Source organism: Thunnus thynnus, chromosome 19 (assembly GCF_963924715.1).
Source record: "Thunnus thynnus chromosome 19, fThuThy2.1, whole genome shotgun sequence".
Taxonomy (NCBI): Eukaryota; Metazoa; Chordata; class Actinopteri; order Scombriformes; family Scombridae; genus Thunnus; species Thunnus thynnus.
The window spans coordinates 17,818,877-17,843,743 of NC_089535.1; the positions used below are offsets into that span (position 1 = coordinate 17,818,877).

Here is a 24,867-nt window from a genome sequence, read left to right on the forward strand (position 1 = left end):
TATGATACTGCTATAAGCAGATATGAGGACATTTCTAAGTGTTTATTAAAGGCATACTATGTGGGATTGTCGGTTGGTGTTTGTAAACACAACATTCAAAGTTGGCCCCTCCTCCTCGGCCCAACAGCACCAGAGCGAGAGAGAGAGCAGAGAGGGCAGTGGTCAAGCGAGCTAAAGAGTGAATGAAGAGAGGGAGTGGCAGTAGCGAGAACAAAGTAGTGAATCAGATAAATAAAATGTTATTTTAAAGCATTGTTGGATTTTATGTGAATGCAGAGCTTCACCCTGTCTGCTGTGGCCTCTGCTCTGTGTGTGTATGTAGCTCAGTCCTGCCCTTGCTCAAACAGACACAGACAGAGAGCAGAGGAGAGAGAGACAATGTAATCTGGTCGCTACATTTTTATGGAGTCCCAACCTCACACCCTGCATGCTGTTATTGGCTGGGGACTACATACCCACTGTCCAAAGGTTGACGCCCAGAAACGTCCCGAACACAGCAAAATAATATGGAAATACAGGCAGAGGACAGAGTCTCTGTAGATACATACACTACCACACACTTCTAGTGGGTCATAAGTGATGATTGAGAGGGATTATTTTTGTATGAGTCTACATTGTTTTTAAGAAAATCCTGCATAGTATGCCTTTAATGTACAGTATTCATTATAACAATTATAACTTCTGCTATGAAAACATAGTTTATAGTATTACAACTGTGTTTTACTATAGTGTCATCCATTATCTGTTTATACAACAGCCGTCACTTATGGGTGCCAACAGCGAGGAGTTACTGACATGTATTAATAAACTTACATCTGCTTAGAACTAAATTAAACTAGTGTCTTATAAACCATTTATTAAATGTTTATGTATTGCTTGTAAATGCTAAATAGGAGGACTTAAAGTGTTATCTGAAAAGTCAAAAGAGGTATACAGATACGTCAAAGTTATAGTATTAATTGTGTGGAATGAAACGGTTAAGTAAATGCATTTTATGAAAGTGAAAGTGTAACTTAAAAAAATGATGTATTTCGTTTATCAGACTCCACTTTTATAACAGGCCTGTCCATTGAATTCAACCCAAAATATGACATATCTCTGTGGTAACCTCCCCCTGAAGTTCTCTCTTGTTAAACCCACCCACTTTTTAAAAAAAAAACATAGTGGAGGACAAAAGGATATTAGGCAACTGTCAGGCTCGTTTACAGTTTCCTGCCTGTCTCCACAGAACCATCTAAAGGTTAAACTAAAAACAAGGGGCTGGGTACTTACTTCCTTTATTTTAAAAGAAAGTCCCCAGTGCTGTTCTGTTTGCCTGAAATGTTCAGTAGACAAGTGGCATAATATCCTGGGTGTGCCCTTATCTGTCTTACAAACACAGATAATGTTTCTTCTTGAGCCGATAGCAGCATATGAGCTTCACAGCCCCGATGATGCTCTGTTTGTCTGTGTGTCAATGGACGTCTGCTCTTCCTCAGGTGTAATTGTGACTGACAAGTAAAAAAGTGTGTGTGTGCACTTTTATTATCACTCATTTGCAGGACAAAGCTTATCCTACTTTCTTATCCTCATCTTTCCATCGCCTATCATTCATTTAATATCTCACATATTAGGGTCAGAGGGTATATACTGTACCTTCATGTACCAGATGATAAATGCTGATCATGGGTCTCACAGGGTTGCAGTGTAAAGCTTTGACTTTTATCCAAGTAGGCATTTGCAGCCAACTGTTTGAAAATGGGTTACATGTAACATGTTTTGCAAGATTGTACTAATAAGTGTGTCCCCATTTATCTGAGCTGTCCAGGCCACTGGGGAAGTAACCTCTGTTAACCTTCAGCAATAACTTATTTCAGTTTGTTATAGTAGACATGTTGTAATCTCCCCTGATTATGCAATGTGTTTGTATGACATGTCACATTCTTGTAATGGAAACTGTGTAAAATGTCAGTGTCGTGTCATTCAAATATAGGCTTAAAGGACGGATTCACAGTTTTTCACGTCTATCTTAAAACAATAGTCAGGAGCCCAAATGAACACTGAAATAGGTTTTTCTTGCTGTGATCATGTAAACATTTCTCCTGTTCATACTGGCCAATAGAAGATCCCTTCATAATGCACTTACAATGTAAAGAGGGAAGTTAATGCTGAATAGACTAAATGTGGCAGATATCCACTTGATATGACTAATTCAGACAGCTGAAGCCTCATATAAGCTTCAGATAAATTTTTAAATGCATTTTTGCACAAATTACTGTGGACTACACGTGTAGAATTTGGCCCCCATTACTTTCTGTACATTGAAAGCACATTTGAAAGGGATCTTTAAATAGCCAGTATGAACAGGAGGAATGATGACAGCAAGGAAAACCTCCTTCACTGTTCATATAGGTATCTGACTGTTGTTTTAAGACTGACTTGAGGAACCTGTCCTTTAAGCTATTCTATTGTGTGTTGTGGACTTGCAAGATTCTTCTTTGCTTAAAGTTGCAGCAATCAGCAAGGAAATACAATGTCAAAAAAATAGGCAAAGATGTGATATTATAGGCTCACTTTTAAGCATATTTCAGTATTCTCTGGCTCTGCTGTCCACATATGTGTCAGCTGCATTTACATGTGTTTAACATTCATTGATTGCCAACCATGTGAATGCAAAGCAGGTTTTCAATTTACAGGACACGCCTCCAATCAAGACATCTACATCGTGCAATTAGCCGGTGTAGCGTTAGGTTGCAGTGAAAACCTGCAGGCTGGTGGTTAATGTGTTTCACTTTTTTTTATTATATATATTGGCCCGCAGTGGCTCATAATAGTAGAGTCGAGGCTGGTGTGTAACCCTGCCCTTCCTCATTCCTCCGCGGGACCCTCCTGTTGACACATACGTCTTGTGCAGTAATGAATGGACGTGGTGAGGCGGACTCCACACGCAGAGGCAGGGCTCATTTTACACCACCGAGTTCCGCATCTGGGCCTTGTCAACTGCCGGGTAGAGACTGCTGTGTGTGCTCTGCTAACCTCGCTGCTACGATGAGATGTCGATGAGAGCAGCAGAAGCGAGCAGGCAGGCAGGGCCCCACCGCATTTCCTCTCCACAACTCCCGCAAATCCCGCCCCTACCGGATGTGATGTGTAAGAAATCACCCTCGCTGATTGGCTCTTGCCCCCGTCCGTCAGCGCTTATTCCTGACACACTGATGGGATGCTGTCGGCGGTGGGCGGGCGCAGCTAAGAAAATTATAAGGTCATTTGAATTACGCTTGCTAGCGAGCTTATCCGGTACAATGAACCCAGAAATGATATCAATGATTGTGACAATGAACGGATCATGATCGCGGGGTCAAAGTCGACGCGCACAGCCAGGAGAATCTGACTCCCTGAAACCACCGGAGGAGGAGAGAGAGGAGCAGCGGGTCGGTGTGGTATTAACAGCAGGAGGGGATCCCGGTGCGTGTGTCTGTCTCTCTTTCTGTGTGTGCTGTTTCTGTGAGCCTCTGTCAAGCCACAAGCGAGCGACGGTGAGAAGCGGAGGGCGACCAGGCGAGCACATTATAAGCCGATCAAGGTGGAAACGCACACAGCGAGCTTCACGTCTGGGATTTCTGCGCAGCTACATATGCGGTGACTGCGTGAACCAAGTGCAAGGTATGTATGAAAAAAGCTGGTCACCCTCACTCTCCCCCACCCCACTCCAACCCCACAGCCACAGCCCCGAGCTGACTGTGCGCCCCCGCGATGTTCAACTTTCACCGATGGGGTCCGGTGATTATTTTTGGCGAGGGCGAAAAACGGGGGGAAAGAGCCCGGCGCTGACTCCCTTGTCCTCTGACAACCTTGTGAGCGATGAGCCCCACTAAAGAGACTAGAGAGGTGGCTCGATCGGCACTTTAATTTCAGGCATGTCTCGGTCCATGAAAGGTAATCTATGTGAACGTGGACAGCATAGTCAGCGTGCCTCTTCAATCCTACAAAGAGACTGGTGTCACACTGTCCATCCGCTTCCTCGCTTTTAAGCCGATGCACGCATTTTACGCAGCGCGCCCTGCTTCCCCCCGGCGCGCCTGTTACCATGATATCCTACATCAGGTTAGCCCGATAGATAATGTCCAACCGGGTTATGACTCAAAAAGGGCCTGTCTGAAAGCGCACATGGCACGATTAGTGAAGTGCAGTCAACCCAACTGTGGGTTGAGCCTCTATGATTTCCCCTATCCACTACCGCAATATGATGCTACGCGCCTTTTAAATATCCGGGTGTAGCAGCAGCAGTGAATGATGAAGCTGTTTTTTTTTTCTTACTGCCCTCTTAATGCATTTCTTCCCCCTGACGTATGACAAATCCTGTCATGTCGGACATCCAGGGTTAACTGAATCGTCCACAGTAAATGTTTTAAATAGCAGCTGAGTTATTGCAATGGCATGATATAGACAACCACATGCAGGAAGGCAGAGCAATGACAATCTAGTCTTGACTCTAAAAACTGGCTGTACTTTCATTAAAATATCCTAAAAATGCCCAGTTGTTTGTTCTGTAATGATAAATAAAAATTAACAACCCTGCAGTGTTTTTCTTTGTAGGCTAATGAATAGATAATAAGCAGTCATGTAAGCCTATCGTTCACCGGTTTTAGGATCATCTTCCTACTGTAGCTATCAGGTAGCACTGAGCACCAATGTCAACAACATGCTGTCCTCTGTTACTCTCAGCTGTCACAGTTTGCCTTTAGTTAGGTCTCTGTAGCCTTGGGCTTTATTTACCTGTAAGAGAAAAGAACTAGGACTTTCCTTTCGGTTTTTACCAATTCTGCTGAAAAAGAAAGTATTACGCTCAAATGTGTAGCTGTTTATAAATGAAATGTTTGTGTTTTGTAGTTCCTTGATTACGGCCACTTTCAACTCCCATACAAGATAAGAACTTTCAGGATACGATTAGAAGTCATTTTCTTATTTCACTTTCGTTCCTCGTTCACTACAAGCTCATGGGGCACCAAAGCTTAGTCAATGTATTAAAGTAGGCAAAGGATGTGTGTACAAAATCATTGTAGATAACATTCTTAAGTGATTTGCTTGAATACCACTGTGAAGATGCAGATTTGAGATCAGTTTTGCTCACTTAAACCTTATGTAACCTTTGTCCCAGTGAACTGATGTTTATGATCGGCAGCCATGGTCCGCAGTCTTTGGGCTATTATCTCCCTCTATTTATATGTGTGTGCATTCTTTCAGGATGCTGCGTCTATCGTGTTGCACTGCCCTGCTGTTTGTGTTGAGGCTGCTGGTGGGCTTGCCTTGGTACCAGGTTCTCCCGGCCATCCTGATCTTCTACCTGGGAAGCGGAGGATGGAGCTTCCTACAGATTTTCGCCAAAACAGTTGGCAGAGACTTACAGTAAGTGCAGGGATGTTGATGTGAAGTGAAACCTTTTGGGCTGTTGATTTTTTTTTTTTTTTTTTTTTTTTTACTAGCTATTTTTCAACCAGTGAGGTCTTGGTTTAAACTGCTTGCTGTCACAGTGAGCCAAACCCAAAATATAGTGCAGCCTGTAAGTGTTTGGACAGTGACAAATTTTCAGTTGTTTTGGCTCTGCACCCCAGCACACTGGATCTGAAGCAGAACAATGACCGTGAGGGTGAAAGTGCTGACTTACACCTTTCTGATTTTAGGGTGTTAACATCCAGATTAACTGAAACAGTAGCCCTATCATTGTCCCATCTCACTATACAAAAACTGGGGTAGTTATAGATCTTTTTACGTATAAAAAAGGGTCATGAGTCCTACTGGGTTCATCCACCTCCTCCATCTTTTCATTTCAAATCTTATGTACTTGATAAACAGCACAAACAACTGAAAACTTGTCTCTGTTCAAACAATTACAGACATCTCAACAGTTCCTGAAGATCAGTTGTCATCAGTTAAAACAAGACCTTTGACACAGTAAAACAAATTTGACATTTGTACACACTGTGGTTAGGCATAAAAATTGTGCCATACATCCACCAAAAATGTTGCAAGTCTTTGATAAGATTACTGGCAAAGACATTAGTCTTGATAAGTTAGGACTATAAACCAGAATTATAGTTCACCACGTCTCAATCGAATGATATGTGATGAAATAATGATATTGACTCATATTGATACACAGTAATCTCTAAGTTAGTTATTAAAAGCACGCATCCCACAAAGTACACTCTGAACAAATAATTTCAGTATTTCAGTGTCATTACACTTGATAAGGACATTATGCAGTACTTTGTCCATATTATGAAGGAGGAACATGTGCAAGTAAAGCCTCTTATAGCACTGAAAAAATGCGGGCCGTCATGTTTGAAAGAAGTCACCGGTTGAGACCTGAGGCTCTTTTACAGCCAGCGTTAGTAACCAGCTGCATATTCCTGTTGTGTGTTTCAGAACTTTGTGGCAGAGCAGGTAGCCTGAACTATTTTAGACAAAGGACAATGGAGGGCAGGGGGGAGGTGCGAGGCTTTTAACTGTCTTACCTAAAGCCAATATTTACAGTTGGAGGTTACCATGGTAATTGGTTTGTGGTTAACTTCCTTTTTCCCCCTGAATAGCTCCAATAGTGGTAAAACAGGAAATTGTAAAAGACGAGAAATAAACCAAAGTGCTTTTCTGTGACCCATTGACTACAAAAAATGGCCTCTGTTCTCAGATCCCAGTTCCCAAGGCTATATGTTTTTTTAAATTGTCATATAATAAGAGTAATCCCTTTCCTCTTATTTACGTGTATCACTACACATGGCACCTAGCTGGGTGCACCTGCTCAGAAATACTGCAGCAGATGCAAATATCCCTAATACAGTTTATTAAGAACATAGTTCTGATAAAGCTGCAGTTATTTGTCTATGTATTGACAATATCTGAAACCTCAGGGTTAAAAATTCACCATATAACCCTGTCAAAGCATTCCTTTTCCACAGTGACTCATGATTTTTTATTGGGTAAATGTACTGTGACAGGGCTCAGGTATTCACACTGTAAGAAGCACCATTGGTTCACATCTTAATGCCATTGTACACTAAACCGACCTCCAGTATACACAATTCTGTCCCTGCAAATGCCAGTGACTGTCTCTGGGTGGTTTGGTGGGCGTAAAGCATCTGTGTTTGTTAGAATTTTTTTTAAACAGAGTTTTATTTTAACTTAACGATGCTGTGCAGTGCAGTTTTTTGCTAATTAGAAACTCCACTCATGAATAAAGAACCCACTATTTGAAATAATAGAAGTTAATCATATCAGTGTTATTTTGGGTCTTACATAGTTTTCATACAATTAAATGGTTCATGCAGCTCATCTGTTGCATAACAAAGATCTCCAAACAGCTTTATTGCGACCAAGTGTACTATTGAAATGACTGAAACAGCTGTGCAACTATAAACTATGTTTATCTAGACCAACATCAAACTAATCCCCTGTGTAGTGATAAAGATGTCATTACCATCAAAGTGCAGCCAGAAGTAACTCAATAACTGGCCTAATAGATTTTTATGATGTTTCAGTAATTATACAGTACTTTGTAACATGCCCACTATCTGTACCTTTGCACCATAAATGTAAAGTATGGAGTGGGATGCTTCCATGTAGGCAGACTTTGCCCCCTCGGACCCGACCAGCCATCTCTGTTGTGACATTTTATGTTTATTGTTGTTACGTTTTGCACATTATAGGTAAGAGATGAGCTTAGTTGGTCAACTATACATTTAGATGAGCCTCATAGTGTTTTGATCTGAACATCAAATGACTCCAAATGACAATACTAGTAATTTTGCATGTTTTAGCTGCATAGCTACACATTACACACACTTCATATTATTGCTGACCTTTACCCAAACAATATCCGAGGTCTCAGCATCCATGCCTCCACTGTGCAGGACTGACTATTTTGCAAAAGTCACATTACTGCTGCATGGTTATACAATTGCAAATACTGTCTGCTTTCCTCCCAAACCAAAACTTTTTAAACTCATGAGCAACCAAATTCACATTATTCTTTCCATAATTTCCATAATTATGTATAGTCTGTCTTGTTGGGTTGATTTTCTGATATTTTGATGCATGAATACAATGCTTTTTGCCAGCAGAGTCTCAAATTTCAGATGTCTAAGCATCCTTGGAAGCACCGACAAGGAGAGTTTTCAAGAAAGTTCCTTTTTGCAGTTGCAATACTATGTAATGGTAACATGGTAACAACAACAAAATGAAAGCAACAAAATATTAATAACACAATGAACTGAAAGCAACACCTGCCTGAAAGGTGGGAAATCCATCTAAAAACTTGTGTTCTTGTGCTAAAACCTGCAAAACCAAAAACTAACAGTATGTCTTTTAGGTGAGGGGGATTGGCCTTTACATCAAATGGCAAAAAGGAAGAGATATTCTAACTTGCTGTTTTACCCTTTTTAATAACATATTTTTTCTTGTTCCTCCAGTGCGGCGGTAGTGTTATTGAGGGTAAAAATGAACGTCAGACGCCACCTCAAAGAAAAGAACACTATTCCGAAGATCTTCGCTGAAACAGTCCGCCGCCACGGGGACAAAACAGCACTGATCTTCGAAGGGACTGGGGAGAGATGGACCTTCCACCAGTTAGATGAATACTCCAACAAAGTGGCTAACCTGTTGCTCCAGCGAGGTTTCAAGGTAGATCCATAAAACAAGATATCCCAAAGAGCTTCTTAATTCTCATTGTCATTTCTCTTAATTGTCATAACTCTCTCTGATGTCATTTCCATCCTGGAGGTGACTCCTTTATGGAGAGTCAAGTTAAATAGAAAGAAATGTCAGTCATCACTTGATGACAATCTGTTTGACAGCTCCTCTTTTTTTTGTTTCCCTTCAGGAGGGTGACGTGGTGGCCCTTTTCATGGAGAACAGGTCCCAGTATGTGGGCCTGTGGCTGGGCATGGCCAAGATCGGAATAGAAGCCGCTCTCATCAACTTCAATTTGAGACTAGAGGCCTTGGTCCACTGTGTCACCATCTCCAATGCCAAGGCTGTGGTGTTTGGGTCAGAGCTGACTGATGGTAAGAGTAGTGAGGATTGAGGTTATACATATTGTTATGTGTGCATAATACTAACAGATAATATAAGTAATAGTACTATCTGCAGCAAGTTTAAAGCCAGAAATCATAAGTTTGTCTCAGAGGGCTTTTCAGTTTGTACAGCATTGACTTTTGCTGATGAATGTTGTTCTGCTTCCGCTGAGATGAGAAAGGTGAGTGTTGCAGCGAGAAAGCATCATAAAAGATAGATGGGTTTGAAGAAGGTGTCTCCTCAATATCAGTCAATGGAGCTTTTAAACTGCTAATGAAGGGAAAGAAAGGAAAAAGTAATGAAGAGGGAAGTGGAGAAATGTCACCATTATCGATCTGCAGTGTTCGGGTCTGAAAAGAAAACTGACTGATAAAAGATAAACTGAAACAGATAAGAGGTGTATGAGGAGAGATGGGGTCACCTACAGCGCTGATATGCAGACAAAGATATCCAGCTAAAAATAGATTATACTGTAAACTCATGATCTTCAAACAAACAGGATACAACCTGTGATTGATTTTGTTTTTTACAGAATATTTTTTTAGGGTTAAAGTTGGACTAAAAATGAAAACAACAACAGAGCTGATGTAACACAACCACTGTAAAGCCCTGTTGAGTCATGTATTTTTTTTGTAAATTAGCAATATAGCTCATAAAACTCTTCATAAAACTCTTGTTTTAATGGATAATCATTTCAGCACATATAATAATTACATACCTCAATGTTTTTCTACCACGTATTACTGGTCTTGACCTTATATTTTTGATATTGACTAATGGAAGTAGTTGCTAAGCGACTGTTAACAATAAGATTAAATGAACCATGCGATTAAATTCAGCTTTAATATTTGTGTGTTTGTGATTTTTTTTTTTTTTTTACTTTTGGCTTTGAATGTCCAAATAGAACTAATTACCTTTAATAATGTCTCATCTCATTACCCACAGTGTAATATTAAACATGCCTTTTATTGCTTGGACTTGGGATGCATTAGTAATATAAAATTGCAGCTCAGTAGAATGGTCAAACATAAATTGGAGATCTATTTCAATCTCCTCATGACCCTCTTTTGGGTCCCTGCCCAATTTGAAAAGCCCTGATCTCAACAGCCATAAAGAGTGAATGAGCTTTGAGCCATTCGTCCTGGGATCCTGGACCCCATCATGTGCTTTATGCCTTTAAGTAATTGGAAACGCAGCCTCTTTGCTACCGAACAGGCCAAAGTCAAGCCAGTAGCATAAGTACTGAGCCAGCATGACATAAGGCTTTTAAATTAAGATACAATGTCTGTTTGCAGGGGGAAATATGAGAGCTATTACAATATGTTGTTTCCCTCCTTCTGTCTGCTTCTCTCACTGTGACAGTACTGACACCTTCTTCTTTTTGCCCTTCTCTTTTGTTCCACCGCTCTTCCTCCTTTTATGTCAAAGTATTTCTCTTTTGTCTTTCTCCCTCCCCACCTTCCACCTGACACCCTAAGGCATTTTCTGTCCCCTATTACCCTGCCCAATGCCAAACCATCTTTCATCACATGTAGTTCTCTTGCAATGTGGGATTGTAAAATTGATCTAATTTACTCTAATGTGTTTCCCTTGCTCCCATAGCGATGACCGAGATCCACAGCTCAATGGGAAAGTCAGTGCAGCTGTTTTGCTCCGGAGACTGGGACGCCAAACGCGTCCCACAGGGAACCGAGTGCCTCGAGCCCCTGCTGGCTGCCGCCCCGTCTCACCTGCCCAGCCGGCCGCAACGCTGCTTCACAGGTAAGAACACCATGGTCATCAAGTCCCTCATAACCAATTTGGATACGAGTTTCCCCAGCTATGTTAATAGATTGAAGAAGTTTATTTAACAAGAAGCTGTTTGACAGATGCTTTTTGGAGTCCTTTTCTGTGGTGTATTAATAATTCAGCAACCGACATCAGATGTCCTGGTCATCAGTAATAAAAATTCGAACATTGCCTCCTGTCAAAATAGCAACACCCACTCTAACCAAAGCAAAGCAGAAATTTCCATTTGTTTGCATGTACAAATAGTCTGGCAGCACTGAAGTTGACGAGTGGTGAGTAATACTTGTGGGGTCTAGCATTGACTCACAGTCAGAAATCACATAATAAATCATTTTTAGGACTGAAACACACTGAATTAAAATGTCAATAATATTTTCTCTGCATCGAGGTTTCTTTTTTTGTTTTTTAATTTTTTTATACAGTAGGCGTATTAAAAAGTATACAGTTTCACTGTTGATTATTTTAGAAATTATTATGTTACTGCTATTAAATATGTGTATGACTTTAAATAAGAATGGAGCCAGACAGAAACTTATTTACATATATCCCAAAATCACAAATTTTCCTCTAAGGACTTTATGATCTATACAACATATGACACTCTCTATACTTAGACCCTCTATTTGAAAAGGGAAAAACTTGCAAAAAGACATAAAGCAGGAAAAAAAGGAAGAAACAACAGAGGAGAAATCCCTCTTCTATGATGGACAGACATGCAGTAGATGTCATGTGTACAGAGTTGACAGAAATAACGATAATAGCATTTCACTATGGAGAAACAGACTGACAATATCAGGTAGCTAGAATAGTTAATAATAGGTTTTTGTTATTGTCTCCACTATTAAGCATTTCATGTTTTTTATTTTATCCACTAATCAGTTATCTCTCATCCAGAACAATATGAATCGACTTCTACCTGCTCACTCGCTTTTGCTATAGGATACTTCAACACTACATGAATAGTATATAACAAAGTACAGCCCTGGTCAATATCAAGAAGAAGAAGAAGAATTAAGCCAACTAATTAAAAAAACAGAATGTTTGACTGATTAAATTATAACGAAAGGTCCATATTTAAGCATGAACTGCAACAAATATCAGCACAGCTTTCATTAGTTGATGATAACAAATCTGTGGAGAGATATTCTGTCATTCTTCACAGATAATTCTTATCTTATCAGCTGCTCTTTGCTGGAGGGGTTTTGTTGAGCTACGTCCGTCTTTAAAATACTCTAAAGGGGTTCTGTTGGATTCAGGTCAGGGGACATACTTGGTCAGGTCATAGTTTTCATGTGTTCATGTGTTTGGGATCACTGTCATATTGGAAGATTTCTATCCTTCCAACTTTCTTGAGACTGGTATCCATCTTTTTGTTCAGTATTTGGGTAGAGAAAACTTGCATTCATAGTGCCATCTATAAATGTCATCTCTCCTACACCTTTTGCACTCAATACAGCCCCATATCAGCACACTCCTGCCTCCATGTTTCACAGTTGGCATTATGCAGTCACTGTGGTAGTCCTGGCCGGGTCCATGCCGAACCCCATCTGATCAAAACAAATTTATTTTGGTTTCATCTGACCAAACAATGTGCTGCCAATATTCATCAGGCTTCTATTCATGTTCTTTGGCAAAGTTTAATCTTGCAGTTTCATACTGTTTTGTGAGCAATGGTTTTCCTCATGCAATGTCCTTTGCACTGTCTGAGAATCTCACTGAAATACCAATTTCCACAGATGATCCTTGTGCCAAGTCAAAAGCACTTGGTGGTCTGTTTTTCAATGCAAGGTTGCTTAAATAGCTAATTGTGCGTGTCATAATTTTTTTTATCGAGGACGACCACTGCGCCTTCTGTTATTGGTAGTGCAGTATGGGTTCTCCTGTACCTCCTCACCACCGCTGCAACTGTGCTTTGGCTTCTGTTCAGTAGCCTACTGGTGATCTTGTACCCTTTCCCTCCTTCTTGCTCAGGAAATTCCTCACCATGTGGAGCCACGTTGCATAAGCCACAACCCAGGCCAAAATTGAGAAAATAGTGGTGTTCCTAGGTTCTTTTATAACGTTGTTAATCAGTCTTGATTGGAAGTTGTAATCATTTTTGTTTCAATGGTCACAGGCGTACTCACTATTGTTGCATTGTGATTGTACTGTGACACCTGTATTTTCAATTTAATCTAATCATTTAACAATTAAGTGTTGCACAGGGGTGTACTCAGTTTTGTTGTGGACTGTAATTACTGATAGCCACGCAGGCTCATGCAGCAATAAAACCTGTGACCTTTGGCCATGTTGAAATATGGCAAAATGTTGGTGATGTGCACAGATTGCAGCCAAATTGCATGTGGAGATGATAAGAAATGTGTGTGTACACATACAGTAGGTTGTGTAGTGTGTAAATGACTGAGGAGCTGCTTATTCAACTTGGTAGTTCATTTAGTTCATTTTGGGTCCCAGATCTCTCTTAACTGAATCTAAAGCCAATTTGCTACATCTGGATGCAGGATTCTCAGTCTGATCAGGGCATCTGTGCTGTCACAGAGAAAAAACTGACTTACTGTAATGGTCTAATTTTCATTATCTATTAAAGAGAGATTCTGTTTTTTTCTGCCTCAGTCCTTCAGAGCTGTAACTTTGATACAATGAGCTATCAAAAACGTTCTGATCAAAGGCATTTCAATAAAGCACAGCTAATCAGAATTTAGCAATGTTTAAGATAAGGTAAGATAAGATGAGATATACTTTATTGTCCCGCAAAGGATATTTGTCTTGGGCTCCAAGCTGCTGTATCACACAGCACACTTGCCGACAATGTCACAATGCACATGAACACATAGAACATAGATCATACATACATACATACATTCAAGATTAAACATTCATTGGAAAAAGAGTAAACTGAAGCTGCATTCAAACACGATAGATAGATCGATCATTTTTACGTACTCAAGCACATGCTGGTGTAATTTCACATTTTTTGTTGATATGTACTGCAAATGATAAATTGACTGCATTTATATAACGCCTTTCTAGTCTTCTGACCCCTCAAAGGGCTTTACACTACATGCCATCATTCACCCATTCACACACACACATTCATACACTGATGGCAGAGGCTGCCATGCAAGGTGCCAACTGCTCATCAGGAGGAGTTTCTAATGCTCATTCACACACACACTGACACACACTGGTGGCACAGTCTTCAGGAGCAATTTGGGGTTCAGTATCTTGCCCAAGGACACTTCCACATGCGGACTAGAGTAGCCGGGGATCGAACCACCGATCCTCCTGAGCCCAGCAGCCCCCGTAAAGTTAACTCACTATCACTGTGCTGTCTGTTTCAGATCGCCTGTTCTACATCTACACATCAGGAACCACTGGGATGCCTAAAGCTGCTATCGTTGTGCACAGCAGGTAGGAAGGAGCCATGTAGCTAACTACCCCACACACAGGAACTGCAGCTGCTCTTTTTGTTGATCCATTTAGCTTTTGTGTTGTATAAATACTGTTAGAAGAGGATGAGAGAGAAGTGCATGACATTTTTATTTTTTTTAAATCCCACTCTGGTTTTCAGATACTACCGCATGGCAGCTTTGGTGTATTATGGCTTCAGGATGACATCAGATGACGTGTTGTATGATTGCCTTCCGCTCTACCACTCAGCAGGTAAATCTGTCACTCTGTGTGTGTTAAGAGTTCAGATTCAAAGTTACAATGTATGCAACTTGTCCTTGTGTCAGCAAGGACAAATGTGCTTTTTCCTTCATTCAGTATAATTCCTGATATTTCTAATAATGTGATTTTTACTTGTCAGAATGGCAGAATGTCATGTACAAATAATGTCACAGACAAACAAAGACTAATAATGTTTATGTGCTATTCATTATTTTAATGAAAGAAGAAGTTGCACATTTGTTGCTTCATATTCATATTTGTTTGTCCACAGGTAACATTGTGGGAGTGGGCCAGTGTATAATACACGGCATGACTGTAGTCATCAGAAAGAAGTTCTCCGCCTCTCGTTTCTGGGACGACTGTGTCAAATACAACTGCACTGTAAGCATGATTTAGATAACAAGTCTCCTCCACAGATTCAATGGGCAGTCCAGCACACCGCAATCTCACTGTGTTGCTGAAAAGACATCTTTCCTGTCACTTTCTATAAAAAATAATCTCAAGATTTGATGTTATTCCCAAGTTAAGCTCTTTAAATCCCTTCATTATTGCAAGCTTTGTATTAAATCGGTAATTAGCCTAGACCTGTCTCATAACTAAACTTTACCTAATCTCTCACCACCATCTTCCTCCTTCCCCCTTTAGATTGTGCAGTACATAGGTGAGATCTGCCGGTACTTGCTGAACCAGCCGATTCGGGACATGGAGAAGCAGCATCGGGTGCGCATGGCACTGGGCAACGGCCTGCGTCAGTCCATATGGGAGGAGTTCATGAACCGCTTCAATATCCCACAGATCGCAGAGTTCTACGGAGCCACAGAGTGCAACTGCAGCCTGGGCAACTTCGATAACAAGGTGGGAATGCGTCCTGTAACGAAATGGTGATTGAAAAATGAGTGATAGAGCTCCAAAATCCTCTTCATGTAAAGTGCTCTTTTGTTCTAAAAATGTGTTATTTTCTCAGTTTTGGTAGCCTCTCATCGATATAACACAACACACTGCACTCCCACTCGCCATACATTTGGACAGAGCCTGATGATCAAATGGAAACAAACATGATGAATCACTAGAATGGAACATTTGGCACAGGAGTTGTTTTTGCTGTTATTTACTCTGGCTGGAAATTGTCTGCCTTTCACTTTCCTCGCCACACTAAAAGCTTTGTGGATGTTGATATTTTCTTGTCCATCCTCCAGGTTGGAGCGTGTGGCTTCAACAGTCAGATTCTACCCTTCATCTACCCCATCAGACTGGTGAGGGTCGATGAAGAGACCATGGAGCTCATTAGAGGACCTGATGGCGTCTGCATTCCCTGTAAACCTGGTAGGTTTACTGTATACGTTTACATTTATTAGAGAGCCCCACTATCAGCGTTTTGCAGTTGTTGTTTTTTTTTTTCTGGAAATTTTTAACATCAGATTTCACTGGCTGAACACTCAACTCGTAGCTTAATAGGCTCACACCTGGGCTTCCATTGATGAGCTAATCAGAGAGCTAGAGAGCCTGCAATTAATCAAAATTATAGCGTAGCATTGAGTTCAGAATATATAGCCGTTTTCACATATGTGTGTCAGACGCCTTCTCACCTACTGGAAATACTCTGTTTGGTTTAGGCAAGGGGTGAAAGAGGCAGGACCTGATGCAAAAAAGTACGCTGAGGTTGTAATTCAGTGTTTTTAAGCTTTTGACGAGAAATTGCTGAAATTGATCGATCGCTAGAAGTCAAAGACGTTGTATTTAAGTTTATGTTCTGCTTGTTCAACAGTTGTTTGATAAATTGCCAACACCGTCTCCCTTACTGCGGGATTTTGTTGCACTTACTGCAGCGAGCAGTTGCAGTCTACTCGCTTGCCGTGCATTCTCCGGAGAATTCACTGCTGTATTCACACATGGGCTCAATCGGCCATTACACGGATTTTGTACCGGGGAGCTGGCAGGGTAAAGTCTGTTTAATGTCCAGTCTGACTGACTCGGACATTTGCGTCCACACGTACAGCTCCTCCAGGTATAGTCCGGAAAATTTCAGGGTTGCAGTGCATGTGTTAAAGGGGCTTATGTGATGCAATGTAGACATGCAGACCTGCACAGACACTCCTCTCTGAAACCCGTGATGGAGCACAAACAATCCACTTTGTGTTGTGAAAATGGCCATTTGATTTCATATGAATGCCGCACAAATCCCTCTGTTCTCACACAAATACATTCTCTCACTCTTTCTCTCTCTCGTTCTCTCTAGGCGAGCCTGGCCAGCTAGTCGGCAGGATCATTCAGAATGACCCTCTTCGGAGGTTTGACGGCTATGTCAACCAAACAGCGACCAACAAGAAGATTGCCCAAAGTGTCTTTAAGAAGGGAGACAGTGCCTATCTCTCTGGTCAGTCTCACACACACACACATATATATATATATATACTGACATATTCATCTTGTTCCATGCCAACTGATCTTTAATCCCCCTGCTCTCACCAGGTGATGTGTTGGTCATGGATGAATGCGGCCACATGTACTTCAAGGACCGGACAGGAGACACTTTCCGCTGGAAAGGAGAGAACGTCTCAACCACTGAGGTGGAGGGGACTCTCAGCAGGCTGCTTGACATGAAAGATGTAGTTGTATATGGAGTAGAAGTACCAGGTAAAATCTTTTAACATACCTGCTCGAATATGTGCCCTCATTTGAGATTAAAGGGACATTCCTCAATTTGTGCCCAAAAAAGTATTACATTTAAATTTAAATTATGTCATTTGACAGACGCTTTTATCCGAAGCGACTTACAAACGAGGCAAGACAATCAATCTCTAGAGGACAGTGACTCAGACAGAGCTGTGGTACAAATACTCAAATAGCTGACAGGTGCAAGTACAATGAGAAAATGTTACACAAAGAGCGTTTTTTTTTGTTGTCTTTTTTATAGATATATATATATATATAATTATTAAAGTAAGAAACAACTGGAATTAGACAATTGCATAAGAAATTCCATAAACAACAAGAAAGAGGTGCAACAATCAACAAAGTGCTAAAAGTTAAGCGGCTCAAGGTGGTTCAAAGAGCTTTCAGGCGTTTCTTGAATTATTAATATTATTATTATTATAGTATTATTTTGGTTTGGAGCTATGCAAGCTTTGCTTAATTTGGGCTCCTATTAGTTCTTTTATTATTCTATGTGTAGTCATTTCTCAGTTGGGTCTTCTGTACCCTCACTTCCTCAGCCTCTTGGGACAACATTACCAAATATGTAACAATGGAAACAAAAAAAATTGACCACAACTTAAAAAAAGTACATCTGGACCACAGATTCCTCCTGTTCACTCTAGATCTTGGGCTTGTTTCCTTTTCTACCTCTTCACCTGTAGCCACATGCTTTTTTTGTTCACAGTTATGCTTTAAAATGTAGGCAAAACACTCCAGTACGATGGATGCTAAAATGCATTCAAAAATGTAATTTTAAGATACTTTGTACTGTGTCTCAAATGAAAGAAAAACAAGGTAGACATACAGTATGTAACATGTGAATGATCTAATGCGACAGCTGAAGTTTACAGTATTTAGTTTTGCAGACACTGGCAGAAAGGTGTTGGCAGGTTTTTCGTGCCCTCTGGACTTACAGCATTGTATAGAGAGATGAACTCTAAACAAATTTTGACAAGAGCCACACTGTGAAAAAGCTGTTAGGTTAAAGTTATTACTGCTGATGTATGTTGACTTAGGGTTAACTTAATGTGATAGGAAATTAATTATACTATTATGAAACGTCATCACTCATAAAGCTGAGCTGTTGTTGAGGCTCTGCAGTCTGAATGACATGAAAGACGAATCACAGATGCCTATTCCCTGTTGCTGTTAGATGTAGAAGTAAATGAATACTGCCAGACAACTCTCATTTGTGAAGCTGGATCTCTTGTACGAAGGGGAAGTGTACAAATGAGATACTCTTTGCATAAACACACACATCTGTCTGACCATAAACTTAAACATATATGTGTTTCCGCATGTGCAGGAGCAGAGGGAAAAGCTGGAATGGCAGCCATCGCTGATCCGTCTCACTCCACTGACCTGGAGAAGTTTGTGAAGGACATGGACAAGGCCCTCCCTCCGTACGCCAAACCTGTCTTCCTCCGTTTCCTTCAGGAGGTCAACAAGACAGGTAAAGCGCTCTTTTCACTGCTGTTTGTGTAAAACATTCAACCAACAACTGAGATTTTTAGAAGTTAAGATGAACATCATTTTTATGTCTGTGCAATATGACAAAAATTACAATTGGAGTTAAATCGTGAACTATCATAGTTACTTTCTGGTGTGCGCTCATTTTATTTTTCTGATTTTTCATTTTAGTTTTCACAAGACAGATAGGAGAAAATTATATCATCCAATATTTTGAAAATCTGTATCAAATTATTCAAGACAGATCCATACCAGTGAAGAGTCAATGTACAAATGTGTAAATTTATTTCTAAGCCATATTACAGTCATGGATCTGGTGCGCTAGTGATTATTTACTGCAGCAGGATGAGGTTTGTGGGATTGACACAAAATAAACTGTACTGCATGTGTTCATGGTAATGAAGGAACATGTTGCCCAGTGCAGTTGTGTGCTTACTAATGTGTTATTTACAGTTTTTCTCAGTTGCTTTGGCGCAATTGTTGAATGGAAATAGTATTTCACAACACTGTGTGAAATAGTCAAACTTCACATATTGTCAAATCTTTAAAGGGGCAACTCCTATCATCATTTCTCAAACACGTTTACATCACATGGGGCAAAACTGAGCTTGCTGTACCACAGTTATACTGAACATGGACCAAGCAGTCCTAAGATAAGAATAAGAAATTACATAAAGAAACACAATTTTAATGTCCTCAGTCATACTGGCACAGTTTTGGTGGCAGTGATGCAATAGTTAATTAACTTCCTGTTGACATGAGTGAAATGTTTTGTAAGACAAATTAAGTGATGTTCTGTTCAGTAAGAAATGGTGTGGTGTTTGTTCTTAGTGTTTTGAGAAATGTTGTGCTTAAGCAATTGAGAAAAACTGTATTAGTTGTTGCTGGACAACAATGGAGGTCTGTGGAACATTAAGGAATAAGCTGTATTAAGCTTTATACGCAGACTTGTTAGTAGAATCAGTTCATTGTTTGTTTTTGGACTTTTCATGGGATTTAACCTGTGCAGTGCAGTAATTTTGAAACTGCTTAGTGTTACTGTATTCTTTGTGTCTCTCCATCTCAGGAACGTTCAAATTTCAGAAGACGGACTTGCGTCGGGACGGCTTTGACCCCACCGTGGTGTCAGACAGACTGTACTTCCTGGATTCCAGCAGAGCACGTTACGTGCCGGTGGACGAGGAGCTTTACCGCTCCATACTGTCAGGGAAACACAAATTGTGATGACCAGGCTGACCACTACATCTACACACGTACATGCAGACACTCACTCACACACACACACACACACACACACACACACACACACACACACACACACACACAAGCGCACACACACATACAGATACAGAAAAGAAGACAATATTGTGCGACCAGGATAGCAGACTGCAGGACCCTGTCCCCATATACACAAATAAATACATAAAAAGTAATAGCCATACACACTCCGTGCACCCTGACTCAAATGCCAACACATTTACACACACACACACACACACACACACACACACACACACACACACACACACACGTACACATTGTATTCCCAAAACCACTTTGCTCTTTGATCCCTAAAACCAGACTTATGCACGCCACAAACATACACACACCGCACCACTCCATCCATCCCTCCCAAAATCTCCCCGGCAACTCCTCTCGCTACCTCAGCAAACACAGAGAGAGGCACAAACCCAGTAACCAGGTCTGTTTGATAACTTGAAACCACTCGTCATGGCCGCATAACCCCCTGCACACACAGCTGTCAAACAGCCCCGCCTGTCCGTACTGGTCCATCAAACCAGATGTTTTGCTGGAGGGGTGGGGAAGGGGGTGCACCACCACTGGGAGGGATGAGGAATGCAGGCTGCCTGGCATCCAGAATGCAAAAACATGAAACTATGGATGACCATAAACTTGATGGATGCTTAAGAGGAACATGGATCAGTGTGTGGGACATTTGAGGGACCTATGAGGACCTAAACTGTCTCTCTGTTCATTTGTTTTGCAAAGAGCCTGGAGTCTCTACTGTTCGACTTCACCTGCACAATTAGCCAGCAGCGACAAATATATGTGACAGCTACATCTTTTCTCTACCCAAGGTCTACTTGACCTCTCTGGTCTCCTAGTCTTCATTTCCACTCCTCTGGCTCTTTGCCACAAAGGGCTTGAGATGAAAATGAGGAAAGGTCACCAAGTTTTTTTTTTCTTTTTGTTTGTTTGTGTGTTTTTTTTTTTTTTTAAGGGAACAATGTAAGGATGTGAGGGATTTTGGAAAGCCTTTGACATGTAAAAGTTAAATTAGACCAGTGGTTGAAGATGTACTTTAAGTGCAATAGGGCTCCAGCGTTTGCAGTGCAATAATCAGCCACACCACACGAGAGCTGATATAAAACAAAGCTTTGTATTTAAATATGTCTGCATCACACCAAATATATTTAAGTTGTAGTGCTTGTTTACATATTTAAGAGAAGTCTTAGTTATTTATGTCATTGTTGTAAGCTTTCTTTTTTTTTTTTTTGTTATAGTGCAAATGTATCAGTTTTTTTTTCTGCTTTATGTGTATCCAAATCTGTGCTATCACAGCTCTTAGAGTCCTCAAAAATGAAGTTGCAGCATGCATTTTATATCAGCTGCTAGAACACAAAGTAATGTGATCTGACTGATTCAACCCTGGGCTAAATACATGGGGCTATTTCCATAAACACCGAGCTAATGTGCAGCTTGGTTGTGTGGCTGTATTGTGCAGGTTTTGTCCTAAAAGGTAGACTTCACCTATAATAGAGGTATGTGTGTGTGTGTATTATTCTGAAACATATGAAGAGGACTCGACTGAAGCAAAAGAAGCACCAGATCACCTGATTGAGCGAGGACTTTGTGTTTTCTGGTGCTAAAGAGGGATGTTCCGCCGCGTTCAAGAGAGCCGAAAGATCCAAAGATTTAAATGGTTGGAGTAGGGAAACTGGAACTTGGGGTGGGGGTGGGTGGGGGGGGGGGGGGGGGGGGGGGGGGTATGTCGAAATAGAGCAGTAGAAGAAGAGAAAATGTGACATGTGTCATCGATGTTATGTCTGTTTTTGCAGTACAGTATCTGTCATCAGAGGTTGTAGCAGCATGAATGAGCATCATCAACCACAAGCAGAGCACTGTGCCTTACTGTGAGTTCACCTCCCAGATTCACAGGCCCTGGCCCAAACATACAGTAGTATCTCATACAGCATGTCCTCCACCTTCACTCTCTTCATTCAGCTTCTATCTTCCATTAGCTCTTTTGTCTGTCTCTTGAGTTCCCTGTCATTGTAGCCTCACGAAGCTAAGCCTAAATCTCGGGAGCTGCAGGAAGACCAAAATTTCCGAGGCTACTGTGATTGCGTTTCCCAGGACTCTATCCTCCTTACTCCCTTTCCTTTTGAGTCTCTTCCACTCTACGTAGTCCTGACTGTAAGCTTAATTTGTCGTCTAGCCGTCTTATTCGTAAGGTGTGTGTTTCTTGGGTTGTCTTATAGAAATGTTCGCCTAAGTTTCCATCTGCTCAGCACCTTTACTTTAAGCCTTTATCGTCTCTCTGCCAACCGCCCCGTTCCTTTCCACTAAATCATCTCCTCCCTGTTTGACTCTTTATTCTCTCTTTCTGGCCGTGGCCCTCAATCTTTTCTGAAGCAGGCACCTTCTGTTTGATCCTCGCTCTCTCTGTCAGATACTGAGCCGCGTCCTCTGGCGCATCTGCTTCATCTCGCTGAGCTCACGTTGATTCAGACAATGGTTAAAAAAAGACAGCAGTTGAGTACATTTCAAATGATTTCCTTGATTGGCGTTTGTTACGTGTTCAATTAAGTATATTGGAGGGGTTTTGCCCACTTTTTTGAGATTGTTCAGGAGGTCTAGTGACATAAAGCTCCAACTACACACTCAAAAAAATGTTTTCAGATATTCTTTGCTCATGTGTGTGTCGTGTATAGTCTGCCATTACCCCATGACTTTTTCTTACAGTATCTTTTACAGATGACCACATCCCAGTCCGCCTACAGTACAGCCAGTTGTCTGAGCACTGGCTGTAATGTAGAGGATTTATTACTCCTAACAGTAATTGTGGCGATGCCTAGGCTGCTTTGTTTTCTGCAGACTGAATCTCACTTCAGTTTAAACAGCTTTTTTCTTGCACTGACTGACAAAGTTGACCTTGACAGCTGCAGTTTGCTGTCATCTATCATTTCCATATTTTGGGACTTTTACAAAAATACCCAATAAAGCTGTTTGACAGAAAGTGAGATTCATCCCTGCCTCCTCTGTGGTCTTAGTTAAAAGAGTCTGTCTCTGTCACTTGTATTTATTCTTTAATGATGAGTGTGATATGTTCTCATGAATGTCTGAAAAGCAAACGAGTGACCAATGATGATGTTGTAAAGTGTGATTTACGTATTCAAGGGAACATTTCTGGCTGTTATGATGCTTCTGACTGAGGGTTGCACTTGTCAACCCTGACCACCAGGGGGCGCGTGACTAAACAGCCCCACAGCAGAGCACTCTGAATAAGATGTTTCCATTTTCACTTTTTTAAATTTTAAATGAGCTTAAATTATTCTTTTTGAAGAACTGTTAATTATACTTTGATTGTTTCACTGCTGTTTGTGTTTGCTTTTGCTTTTTTTTTTTTTTTCCTTTGCGTGAAATCATAGCTTTGTGATTTTTGGTATAAAAGGGGGATTCATGTGTGAGTGGAAGACAATCTAAAGCAGCCATCAGAGTCAAACTGTACCTTCATAAAAGGCACTATTATCCAGCTGGGGATCTTTTATGAATGAAACTGACTGGGAGCCAGTTTTCCATTTCCCAGCTGATAAATACTGTTTTTAAAAAAGCAGATGGCAAACCAGATAAGTCAATGTGCAAAACCTAAAACAGCTGAAGGCCTGCAGAGAGTGACGGGGCTGTGGGACAGGGTGTGTTGGGTCACCTGTTTGACCAGAGGGGGGAGCTGCTTCCTCATCAATACTTAAAACCTTTTCAGACAAGGAGACTCACACAAGTTTCCATGCTATTTTATCATGCAGTCTTTGGATGATAAATGAAAGGGCCTAATGACTGCAAGTTGAACTACTGTAAATGGACATTTAATGCTGAAAACGCAATATTACACACTATATTTTGAAGTGTGGACTACATGCAACATTTGTAAACCGATCTTTAAAACAGATTTAAATGTTCCAACTGACCTGTGGGTATTATAATCAGTTAAAAACTCCTGATCCTTTCACCTTTTTTGATTTAAGGTGTAAGAGACTGATTTCCCAGGTCCTCTACACATGTATTGTATGTATAATATTATTATTTGACAGATTAAACTGATTTAATGCCAGCCCCTAATACACCCGCATATTAAATGTAGTCAGTCTGTGGCGATTGATTTTGACTATAAGTTTATTCGGCTTATGTCTTTCTTGAGCCAAAAATCAAAAAGTTCCAAAGTGAACAAATTTGTGAGAAAGTCTCAGAGGCATCAAACTGTCACCCAGCTCATCTTGACACTTGCAAACATATAAGCAGAGTGTCTGATTGTAAAGCACCTCTAAGGTCACAGTGAAGTTTGTGATCATGTGAGTGTCACTACACACCAGGCAGGCCACGCTGTAGATCACAAACAAACTGAACACTTGTGTTTTATCAAATTTATGTCTCTCTGGTCTCGCTGTCCCTCATGCCTCTGATCAATATTTCTGCTTTTTGCACTTTTTGTTTGTCTTTTTTTTTTCCCCTGCCGTGATCCTCAGGAACATCAAGCAGTGCTAGAGAAGGCAACAAGTTTGTACACGTATGCCTATCTGTGTGAAAGTTGTTTTTTTTTTTATCATTATTTTATTCTATTGTGTCGTTGCACAGGCGGCAGCTCTCAGCTTGTGCAGAGTGTGTAGGAGGAGGTCTGTGAGGTGTGATGTGTGTGTGTGTGAGACGCGCGCACACACACACACACTGATGTCCTCTTGTCCACCGAAGGCTAGCTGTATACATCATGCATTTCAAGAAAATGAGATAAAAAGCAGTGCTGCAAATGGAAAATCATTATTAATAAAAACTATTTAAATTGTTCACTCTGGCTCTGTTTGTTGAACTACTCTCTTATGATTGAGCTTAGGCCTGAGCCAGGAACTGACATTAGCAATATCTGGACTGTTTCAACACTAGCAGCAGGCCATTTACCCG

The 24,867-nt window shown here is 40.8% G+C and overlaps 1 protein-coding gene across 1 annotated transcript; it reads left to right on the top strand.

The window, feature by feature from the left end:
• The first annotated feature begins 3,167 nt into the window (after positions 1-3,167).
• On the top strand, positions 3,168-24,755 carry slc27a4 (solute carrier family 27 member 4). The gene is made up of 14 exons (XM_067574033.1): positions 3,168-3,642; positions 5,224-5,385; positions 8,445-8,655; positions 8,855-9,038; positions 10,651-10,809; positions 14,178-14,247; positions 14,408-14,499; positions 14,780-14,889; positions 15,154-15,363; positions 15,705-15,831; positions 16,745-16,882; positions 16,978-17,142; positions 18,509-18,655; positions 19,739-24,755. The coding sequence occupies exons 2-14, from the start codon at positions 5,225-5,227 to the stop codon at positions 19,894-19,896; spliced, it is 1,932 nt and encodes a 643-aa protein (XP_067430134.1). The 5' UTR covers positions 3,168-3,642; position 5,224; the 3' UTR covers positions 19,897-24,755.
• The last annotated feature ends 112 nt before the right edge of the window (positions 24,756-24,867 follow it).